At 33.1% G+C, this 12,108-nt stretch overlaps 1 protein-coding gene across 1 annotated transcript in view; it reads left to right on the top strand.

The window, feature by feature from the left end:
- Positions 1-12,108, top strand: part of TRPC4 (transient receptor potential cation channel subfamily C member 4) — a 278,282-nt gene that overhangs the window by 238,194 nt on the left and 27,980 nt on the right. Inside the window, exons 7-8 of the mRNA XM_001368047.5 lie at positions 3,603-3,916; positions 10,775-10,970. Of these exons, the coding sequence (XP_001368084.1) occupies positions 3,603-3,916; positions 10,775-10,970 (510 nt within the window). The remainder of the gene's footprint in view (positions 1-3,602; positions 3,917-10,774; positions 10,971-12,108) is intronic.

Here is a 12,108-nt window from a genome sequence, read left to right as displayed (position 1 = left end):
GGTTTAAAAAACAGACAAACCATAGAGTCTCATTCACATATTTAAAATGAATGAATTGGGAGAAGAAAGTAAAAGGAGAGTTAAATAAGTTAAATACAGGAAGATAATGTTCTTAATACTAATTATTATGTAACCTGAGAAAAGTATTCCATAAGGAACTACTAGCATTAATAGAGTCTGTTGAACCAGGAGTGGTAGCTAGGTATTGCAGTGGAGAGAGTGCTGGCTTAGAGTCAAGAAGACTCATCAAATCTGGCTTCAAACTCAACTATCTGAATGGCCCTGGGCAAAAAAAAAGACCCCTTTTTGCCTCAGTATCCTGACTTGTAAAATGAGCTTGAGAAGAAAAAGGTTAATGGCCCCAATATCCTTGACAAGAAAACCCCACATGTGGTCATAAAGAACTGACTATAATGCACCAATGATAATATTAAAAACCAGGCAGAAGTTGGATAGGTCCACTGTTTCATTGTGGAAAAGGGAATCCTGGGCACATGCTTAATAAGGGAGCTGCTTCTGTTTAATTGAAAATATGCAGATATGAGAAGACCAAACATGGACCTGTAGAAGAACAATTGCTAGATCTGCAAAGTCCTTGAGAGAAGGAGCTAACACCCTAAAGAGGTAAAGAGCTAAAGATAGTCCTGGAGGAAGGACAGTGAAGCAAATAATAAGATATTCTGGGAGGGGTGATGATGAGATTTGGCAAACGGAATTTTCATCCTTGGGACCCAATGTAGAGAATTAGGCAAAAAATTTTGTCGTTTAGACATCCAAAGTCCAAACATCTTTTAATATTTGAGAGTGAATTTGGCTCATTATGGAGATATATATATATATATATATATATATGTGATATCCATGTGAATTTTCTAAATGTGATTCATAGGGAGGTATGGAGATATATCTCTAAAATTTTGCCTATTTTTAAGAGAGACTAATTCCTGCCTTGAAAAGAGCAGGAGAACAGATCATGAGATGGGGCTGCTACTAATCATGTTCTTCTCTAAAAAAAGGGACTACCAGACTAGAATTCTATTTGCCTCCCTAAATATTGTTGGCCCAGGAACAAAGTTTTTAGGTTAAAAACAAACAATTGGCTTCCCTAGTTGCTATCTCTTAAAGGAGGAGGGTAACCCATGCTTTCACCTGAAGGCTTGACTACCTTACACCAAACCAAATGCTAGGTATACAAAATACAACTGTAAATAGCAAATGAATAAATCTGTTTATCCAAGAAGATAGCAAACAAAATTCACAGAAGTTCTAGAGATGAAAATATATCATAAAATTAATAAATGTATATACCAGAAAATATATCAAAGCAAATAATCTCTTTAGATTGAATTGAGATGAAATTTTGCTCAACCAAGAAGAGATACTCTAGTTTCACCCAAGAGGAAATTCCCCAAGGTTGCTGGGGATGCAAAATGAAAATCAGGGACATTTTGACAAGCCAACTTGCCCTATATGTTTGCCAATATCAAAGGTATTTTTTTCTCATTCTCTTCATGTGTTTGGTGATTCAAAGATTCTGGAACCATTTGTTTCCTCTTTCAAAGCAGGAATAAATACTTTTGTTCCTCTTGCAAATTTTCATAGCAACTCTTCCCCTCAAATAGTCCCATACGGTAATGACAGCATTCTCTCCATCAATCCAGAATAATGTTTCATAGCACCATGAATTTTGGAATGCTGCTTCCCCATTCAGGTCTAAAAAAAGGTCAAGGTTGCATATTTTTTGGATAAAATAATAAAAACAAAATTTCACCATTTTTATTTCTTCCAACATTAAGTGCTTTAGATAGAGCCTACATGTGGAATCTCTCAAGAGCCACTATCAATGCATAAAATTAGATAAACAGCATGTCCCTTTACTTATAACTTCAGAATTGTAAATCAAGTAAGAGTCTTCCATAGAAATAAGAATTTCTTCTGTATACACCCTCTCTCCTTCCTTTGCCTTAGCAAGTAATGGAAGTCCCTCTGCTCCTGAGGTTCTTTATTTACTGCTACTTACTAGTCTCAGTAAGGATTAATTTGCTAATATTGGTAAACACCATCTGGTGGAAAATATTGTACCCCCAAAATATTGCAGGCTGTTCTTAAAATCGATCTGTGTTGATTCTAGCCTCATTATGAACAAGAATTCTATTTTCTGGATCTGTTGTTTTTAAATGATGAATGGGAGGAAGAACAAAATCCAGCATCTTCTCTAGTGCTTAACGTGGCCTCCTCATATGTTACACTCCCTAGTATTGTAGCACATTTCTTCAGTAAATAAGTTTATCAAAATGATATAAGAGAAACATGAGTGACAGATAGTATATTTCCTTTTTCCATTTTTTCTTATTGTAACCTTCCTATCTCTGAGAAAGCAAACTCAACTTTGACTTTGCTTTTAATTTACCACTGTTTTGATTTTTTAGTCATTGTGCAAGGTTTCTTATTGCCAACATCTTTGGTTTCTTGCATCTGAACTCACTTTTGATTGCCAGTTTTCACCTGGGACCTCTGCAGATCAAAACTACAAAAACAAAACTATATTACCCATATATTCTTCTCAGTTGAAGAATTTCCAGATAAATGAACTGTGTCCATCATCTCCACATAGAAATCAACTTGTCTTGATAATGGAGTAACTTTATTTTTACTTGCTGCCATATAATTATTAAATATTGTCAATACTTTGATTTTTGCTGCCACAACTATTTCCTAATATATGCTCATCATGAGCCCCTCAACCTTATAGAAAACGAATAAAAAACACCTGTCTAGCAATATATGCAATATTCCATACCACTAATCTCCTACCTATCTACTGAGAAGAGGACAGTGTTAAATGATCCATTCTCTGAGTCCAAGTTTGATCATGAATTTCATTGCAATGAATCTGAAAGCTATGCTGTTTTGTGGTATTATTCTAAGGCCTGGCTCTATTTTCTTTTCCCTTCATTAGTTCTCCATATATATATATATGGAGACACACAAAAGTATATTAGCCTGTATACATTGTGAGGCTCATGTCAGTCTGTACTATTTCCAAGATGATTGACTTTTTAGCTCAAAATTAGAAAAATGTTCATTTAAATAATTTTATTTCCTATATCCTGAATTAGTTTCATTACTTTTTGTGCTAACATCATTAAAATAGTTATTTATTTTCTAATACAAATCCTTTTGATTTTATAGCATTCCCATCAATGCCTCATCTTTTTAGGCTATCACTAATAGCTAACATTTATAGTCATACTTGTAAGGAATCAGGAACCTCCCATGTAATAGCCTCTTTTAGAGAGTTATGTGAGTAAATATAGTTCACATATGAACAAAGAATACTAATGCCAAAGTCAGATGAGGATGTGAGATGCTTTATTCAGAATATAGTGTGACTGGCACAAAGTCAATGAGACACCACCTTATTCTGGACCAGATTAATATAATTGAAAATGTGGTGGAGAAAACCATAAAATGAAAGATTGTACCAGAGGTGCTAAAACAGCAATATCACAGAGCTGAATTTTATGTATAGATGTATTTGTGGATATATACGACTCTCAGATACAATTTACTTTCTCTTTTCTTTTTTCTGTTTTCTCCAGTATAGTGCACTGAACCCCCGAGATTCCTGGGATATGTGGCACCCCACTTTGGTGGCAGAGGCTTTATTTGCTATCGCAAACATTTTCAGTTCCCTGCGTCTGATCTCACTGTTTACTGCCAATTCTCACCTGGGACCTCTGCAGATCTCTCTAGGAAGAATGCTGCTAGACATTCTGAAGTTTCTGTTCATATACTGTCTTGTGCTACTAGCTTTTGCAAATGGCTTAAATCAGTTGTACTTCTATTATGAAGAAACAAAAGAATTAAGTTGCAAAGGAATACGGTGTGAGAAACAGAACAATGCCTTTTCCACGTAAGTTTAACAGAAATATCTGTTGGTGGGTAGCTCTGTGCTGTCTTGGTACGATTAAGAATCCTACAGCCTCTGTGACAGAATGTAAATGGCAATTAAAGAGATGTGTCTAGACAGATTTAAGTTGTGCCCCCCAAAAGACAGAATCGAGCAAGTTGCTTGAAATTTGCTGAGCCTCAGTTTCCTCATTTGTAAAATGGAGATGGCAGGTCTACCCTGTCATCTTCATAGGACTATTCTAACATAATGGATTGTGAAAGTATTTCTCATCTGTAAATCTGTATATGAATGTACAGCAGCAATTTAAGACGAATGACTGAGTTTTGTTTGTTTTTGTTCTATTAAGCTCAATGTAGATAACAAAGAAATGTTACTGAACTCAGGACAATCCTTCTGAAATTAATAATAATACATAAATACATACATAGTTAGTTTTGTTTTAAAGACCACTATGAGATTTTCTTTCTTTACCATCTGATAATAATTAAATATTTTGTCTTTTTAATTATTTGAGAGCTTTGAAACCAAAGAATGGTTTGATTATTGAGAAACTTCAAATATGATATTGCACAGGTATTGATGAAATAAAATAATTTAGCACAGGCCTTGGAAAGACTGGTACTCAATGTTAACTGGAATGTGGTATTTAATTTCTCCCATTCTGAATAAGAATTGTGGTCCCCTCCTGAAAAAAAAAAAATCCATTCAAGTTGTAATTCTCAGGAACCTTTGATTTCACTAGATTGGGTAGCCTCTGCTCTGACATGGATAGTAATCCCTTATTAAACAGTTTGTGAATTGTTATTATAGAGGGGATAAGAGTAATTGCTTTGTAGTTAACCTTCTGGTGAAGATCTAATACAAACTTTATGCTGTTTTATTTGTTGAAGTAAATTAATAATAAAAATAATAACTAATACTTCTATAGTGCTTACTATTTCCAGGCATTTTGCCAAGGGCTTTACAATTATTTCATTTGATTCTCAAATCCTGGGTTGGGGAATATTATTGCCAACTATATTCTACAGATCAGAAAACTGAAGTAACCAAAGGTTAAGTGACTTGGCCAGGATCTCAGAGCAAATAAATATGTGAAATTGGATTTTAACTCACATGTTTCTTTCTCCAGACCCAGTGTTTTATCCACTGTACAACCTAAATGCCTCAGCAATTCCTTATGAAACATTATTTTCACTGTATCTGTAAAGTAACTATATACTTTAAAGATTCATTTATGCAGCAGTATTAGCTATCTATATAGTCCATTGCCTGGATAACTGATAATATTATTTCTTTTCTAGATAATATTTAAAATATATTTCCTATTTCCATGCCTTCTTCATCCTAACATACTGGAAAAAACATGTTCACTCTGACAGTGTCATCCTCTATGTCAACTGTTTTAATATGTTGTACAATAAGGCCCTTATGTCTCCTACGCTAAATATCCCTAGACAATGTGGCTTGGGTAACTCTGACTCCAACTTAATTTTAAAAATTTTCTTATCAGTTATTCCTTCCCAATGCTATTGCTGTTTTTGTCTATAGCAACCTACACACTATACTGCTTCTAGTCCTTTCATTGGCAACGTAGGAAGAACTGGTGAATGCCAAGAGAAATCAGATCATCCTAAATCATTCTGTCTATTCCATCCACAATTCCAAATCAATAGGTTCTGGGACAGAGCTTAAGAGTGAATACGCCTCCCTGGTGGAAAATACTTAGACTTTGTGAGAGGTTTTTTTCCTTACACTCAGACCCCTACAGTAATTAGTTTCTCAATCAAAAAATAGATATTAATGACCTAATCTATGCTGAGTACTGCACTAGGCACTGGGAATAGAAATACAATGAATAAAACAATATCTACTTCTTAGGAACCAACATTCTAATGGGGAATAAAATAGAACACATGTAAATATGTGATGATTAAATATTCAAATAATAAATATAAGGTGGCTTAGGAGAAAGAGCTTAAGCAATTAATTGGAGGAACCAGGAAAGATATCATTTGGAAACTAATGTTTGAGTTATATGTTGGAGGGAATATCAAGGTGTTAACATTTCTAATGACTGTGTGTTGTTTAGAATGACCTCAATTTCTAGATCTTAATTAGTAATATCAGGATTAAGCTAATAAAACAATGACACTTGCCCTCGAAGTAACCTACAGATATTTCTGTACAAGAACAATTCAGTCCAATACCAAACAGTCCCCACATCCCTGCAGATAACACCACAACTGACTTTTTCCATTGTATCAAAATTATGTCTTGTTCTACATTCCAAACTGTTGACAAATATCTTCTAGTAGTAGGCAGGAGTTTCTTCCCTGTTGTCCAATCCCAGATATCCCTTCTCCTCTTTCTTTAATATACTTCCTTAAAATTCTATAAAAACTAGAACCTCCTCTTCCTCTCCAGGTTTGATACATGTGTGTTTCGTTTCTCTCGCATTTTTTAAAATTTTTAAATCCATACCTTCTGTCTAAAAATCAGCACTCTATATTGGTTCTAAAGCAGAAGAGAAATAAAAGCTAGGCAATAGAGGTTAAGTAACTTGCCCAGGGTCACAGAGCTAGCAAGTGTCTGAGGTCATATTTGAATCTAGGACCTTCTGACTCTCAATCGGGTCTCAATTGGGTCTCAATTGGGTCTCAATCCACTTAGCTACCTAGCTGCCCAGTTTATCTTCCCTTAAGGGAAATAAGCAATGTTGCTGAGCATACTGTGGCTTTCCATTTTATTCAGGGCTAATTGGTATAATGCCTTTGGCTCTTGGTTTTCATGGGAACAGGATAACTATTCTTCCCTTGTTTTAAAAGGTTTATAGAAGAGAGATCTTTTAAGGTGGAGATGAGGAGGGAGTGCATTTAAAGCATAGTCGTTGCATCATTACCAAAAAAACATAGACATGGGATTGAAAGGAGACAAATTTGTATATGTGAGTAATATACAAAGAGGATGGAATCAGACTATAAAACGTTGAAAAGCTAGACAAATAAATATGTATTTTATCTTAAAGACAAGAGGAAGCCACTAGGGTTAACTCTTAACTGAGCAAGTGAGGCATGCAAGCAAAAAATATTGTGTTTTTCAACCTCCTCTAGGTCCAACAGAGTCTCTAGCATATATCAAGTTCCTAATAAATGATTGCTTGAATAACTGATGACCATATCTATGATTAAGGAATATCACTTTGGCAGAACCATGAAGGTTATAATGAAGAGGGGGTAGATGAGAAAGGATGGTCAATTAGCTTGCCATTTTAATAATCTAGTTTAGAGGCACTGAGGACCTGAACTTTAGTATAGTGTAGAGAACTCTGGACCTAGAATTAAAAAAATAAAACATGAGTACAAACTAGTATGAGGCTGTGGAAGTCACTTAACTTCAGACTATTTAATTTCTAAAAGGGGAGTGATCCTATATTAAAGGATTGTTGCAAGAATCAAATGATATGACTTACATTAAGCACTTTGCAAACCTTAAAACATTATAAAAATGCAAGCCAGCTGAAGTGGTAGTTAGTTATAAGAAAACAAGGTGCATGTGGAAGAAATGTTGTGGAGGTTAAGAGCAAAGATTTGACAAGTGTTTGACTTTTTTCTGTGAATGTGAGCAAAGAATTAAAGATATGAGGAGTCTGGACAATAAGCAGTGTTTTGGGCAGAAATATAAAAATTTGGTACTGGAATGAGTTTTGGGGGAAAGATAGAAAAATAGAAAGTTCTGTTTTGGATAAGTCAAGTTTTAGATGTCTCCAGGGTATTCAATTTAAAATGTCCAACAGGTAACTGGGGTTGTATACATACATGAGTCATCAGGACAGAGATGATAAACCCATGATTCCCATGGCATGGGAGATGATGAAATCACCAAGAAGAGTGGAGAAAGAAGAGCACTTTCATGATATGGATGATTAATTGACAAAGGAGATTATTTCTAATGTTTGTTTCACAAGATTATAAATTGTCAGAGAACTGAAAATATTGCTACATGTATTTCAGTGTCACATATTGGTGTTTGAAAAGTAATGCTTTTATGTCTTTGTATATAACTTTACATTTTATGAGCTTTGACAGTTCCATTTAATGGGGGACAACCAGTAATTTGTTATTATTTTTGTAATTTCCTTTAGTATTTTTTGAACAAGAAGGCAAATTAATTGGGAAAAAAGGCTTAATAACTATTAAATAGTTTTCATAAGAGACAGTAGATTAAATGAATGCTGTCCTAATATGGGAAAAATACACTCATAAACTTTGATTTAAGGGATAGCATCTGTTGAAGTTATGGCCTTCTGTAAGAGAGTTTCTTTTACTTAGCTCAATACAGTCTTAGGAAAGTGGTTCCAGTGGAAGTAGTTCCACATAAAGACAATCCATATTGAGATTTACTTTGCTCTCCCAACCTTTAGGGTTCATCATCTCAATTAATTTGGGAATGACATAAGATCCAATAATAATGGAGACGTAGGGTATTAAACAGATTAAGGGTCTAGTTTGAACTGACAAAATATCAAGTTGTTAACACTGAGATCAAGAGTTTTAATTCAGAAATTGCTGAAAAATATTTAAGGAAATGATATACTTATATAAAGAGTGATTCATCTTGTTAAAAGATAGAGATAGAAGAATATCTCAGGAGGGAAAATATGAGAAAAAGGGATAATTGTGAAATTTAAATTTAGTCTCTTTTTAAATTCAAATTTAAAAATCTAAATGAATGTTTTGCAGAAGGCTTGTAAATATTGCTGATGTAACAGATGGGAATGCTTTAGGTATGAATAAATAAATATTTCCCAACAATAACATTTATTTTGTAGCACTGTTTTTATTTGACATTTAAAATTCATTTACTAAAATACTTATATCAGTAGGATTATGGAAGCTTTTGTAGGCATCATGTTTTATTTAATGTCTGTTTCCTTCTGAATTGTGATATGTCTGTTATATGTTGAAGGAACAGAAGCTGAAGATTTGTATTTGTGTATTAACAGTGAGAAAACAGTGCTTAGCAAAGGAGAATAAAGATACCATAATGGGGGTGGGAGGAGCCCAAATATTGTCAAATTAATAATATTACATTTTAGTAAGTGATTATTAAAGTTAATAGAAATAAATAGTTCATGTCCAATGAACACATTTTCTGTTTGAAATTGAAACTTTCTCAGTTAGCTAATTCCTTTACACCATGAATTTAAATTAGGTTTATAAATCTAAATAATAAATCTAAATAAATAAATCTTTAAAAAATAAATAAACATTAAATTTTATCTTAGTATTATTAGAAGACACAAACAACAACAAATAAACCATTAGACATTTTGCTACAGTAAAAAGGTGGGACTTTCTTACTTCCTTATGAATCAAAGTTTGGAGGAAATAATAATTCTTAGCCTTTTTTTTGTTTGTTTGATAGACATTCTGTTACAGGACTCCTTAGAGTCTGTAAACATGAATGCAAATCCCATTTCTGAGACTATTGTGTAATTTTAAATAAATTGATTCAATTGATGATGCATGAATCCCCAATCAATAAAATGAGGATGATAAAAATTGCCCTACCTGCCCCAATGTTACTGTTATGAGTCATAGTAAAATGCTAGACCTGGAGTCAGGAAAAATTTGATTCACATCATACCTCAAGCTGTTACTAGCTTCCTGGCCCTAATATGTCACTTTTGTGTCTTGACCTCATTTCTTCATTTGCAAAATGAGTAAATTGGACCATATGACTTCTCAGGTCCTTTCTGATTCTAAGTAAGTGATCCTATAGATATTTTGAAAAACCTTAAATTTCTAGAGAAATGTAAATCATTTTTTGAGGCAAGATATTAATGGGCTATCAAGATCACATGGTCAGCCTATCTCAATAAGATAGGAACATATTTGGAAATATTTGTTCATCATAAAAGGTCACTAAGTTCATGTAGAGTTTGCTCTGTTTATTCATTTGTTTTTTAAGGGAAGGTCTGTCAAATATACAATATCATAACAACAGGGAGGTCCCAGAGGAGGAGCTGTATTCCAGTAGTGCAGACCCTGGTCTACTTTGCAACAACTTACTCTATGAAAGAGCTTGACAGGATTTTGATAGGTTAAAAGTGACTTGTCTACATCACACAGCCCTTCTATATCGGAAGTGGTACTTGGACCAAGGTCATCCTTGCTCTAAGCCTAACTCTCTATCCATCATACCATATCATAATGTAGAATTATTTTAAGTCACCTGAAGGGTTAAGGTAAATAAATTATTTACATTTTGATGTCCAAACATTCTAATACTGTTATCCATGCCTCATCTTGTACATGAATAAGTTTTTTAATCCATCCACAGGAAATGGATAGCAACATTATTTTTGACAGACTAAATGGGCAGGGGAGAGAAATAAAGGGATAGACATAGACAGACAAAAAAAGAAGAAGAAAGAAAGAGACATAGATAGAAAAGAAAGTGTCAGAAAGATAGATAGAGAAAAAATATGATAGTAATTATTTAAAAAGTAATAAACACAATTTCCTTAAATCCATAACTATATAATTCATCACTTGTTCAAACATTTCTTGAGAAGTATGTGATGGACTATTCAAAGGTTTTCTACTGGAAGATTTAGATTCATTCTTCTGTAAGTTTGACTAAAATGTCACCTTTCCATTTTTTATTTCAATTTTAATTCAAAGATGCCTTAGAACGATATTGTTGGTAACATAATTAAATTAATCAAGTGAAGATAACAGAAAGCATATTACATATATATGTGTGTGTGTATACAAATACACAATATGTTTTATATTATTCTTAAGATGTTCTAATTCACAATCCTTAATGATCTTTTATCTTCCACTTCCCCAGGTTATTTGAGACACTTCAGTCTCTATTTTGGTCCATATTTGGACTCATTAATCTTTATGTGACCAATGTCAAGGCACAGCATGAATTTACAGAGTTTGTTGGGGCCACCATGTTTGGGACATACAATGTCATCTCTCTAGTCGTTCTACTCAACATGCTCATTGCTATGATGAATAATTCTTATCAACTCATTGCTGTAAGTTTAATTCTTTACTTGAAATTTATTTTCCCTGAAATATTCTCTTTTCTAAATATTCCATGTTCCATGAAAAAATTTGGGAAAGAACCATGAGGGCTGGCCAGTTTGAAGAAACCTAGTGAAATTATAGAATTATGTGAGCACATAATCTCATATTTTTCTTCTTATTTCCATCATTTTTTCTTTTAGAATTTTACTTAATTATGTATGTCCATATATTTTTAATTTCTCTCTTATGTACATATGAATGAAAATAATTTATTAAGTGTATATTATGAATCAAATACCAGATACAAATATATACTCAAAGAGTTCTTGACCTTAAAGATATTACATTCTAATGAGAGAAAAAAATATATAAAAGCAACAGACATAACCCAGCAATTTGAGGTTGTAGCACTTAAAGAAAGATGCACAAGTTTGATTTGGCAGAGCCAAGTAAAACGTTATGTGTACATGCAACCAAAAGATCATAATGGAAAAGGAGAAACAGCAACCAAAGACTTGTGTTCCATATATTTCTATTTTATAAAGAAATACTTTAGAAGTATAATCATTCTAAACATTTGACCCATGAGTTGCCAAATTGTATATATACATAATTTCAATGGAATATTATTTTCATTCCTATTCCCACTACATTGTTGCCAAAAATTATTTGAATTGGAAGTTATCTTTTAGTTGCATTTGCTAAGGCATAATGATTTACAGAGTAAGACTATTGCAAATGAAATATTACAATAAACTATGTCAATAAATATTTTCTAGGCATTTACTCCAAGACCTAAAGTCTTCAAGAAAGTCAAAATGTCATAAGAAAATTCAAGTTCTAGAATTTGCAAGATTTTCTAACTTGTGATATAAAAGATTTTACAGGCAACTATCTTATCTGATGATTTTTGGGGAATAATAGCTTTCTATATTTATGATCTAAATAGTTGTATAATGTTCCTCCTGCCAGCTCACATTTCCAAAATTCAATTTCTGTTTGTCAGAAGGAAAAAAAGAAGATATTTAGTAATCATTTAATTATCACAGTTTTTGCAGAGAATACACCACCTGTAAAAAAAAAATGTTGAACCAGCAAGCTCTAAAATGACCTTATTCAATACAGAAGGTGAAATTAAGACAGTGA

This window comes from Monodelphis domestica, chromosome 4 (genome assembly GCF_027887165.1).
Source record: "Monodelphis domestica isolate mMonDom1 chromosome 4, mMonDom1.pri, whole genome shotgun sequence".
Taxonomy (NCBI): domain Eukaryota; kingdom Metazoa; phylum Chordata; class Mammalia; order Didelphimorphia; family Didelphidae; genus Monodelphis; species Monodelphis domestica.
This window is presented reverse-complemented; position numbering and strand designations above follow the sequence as displayed.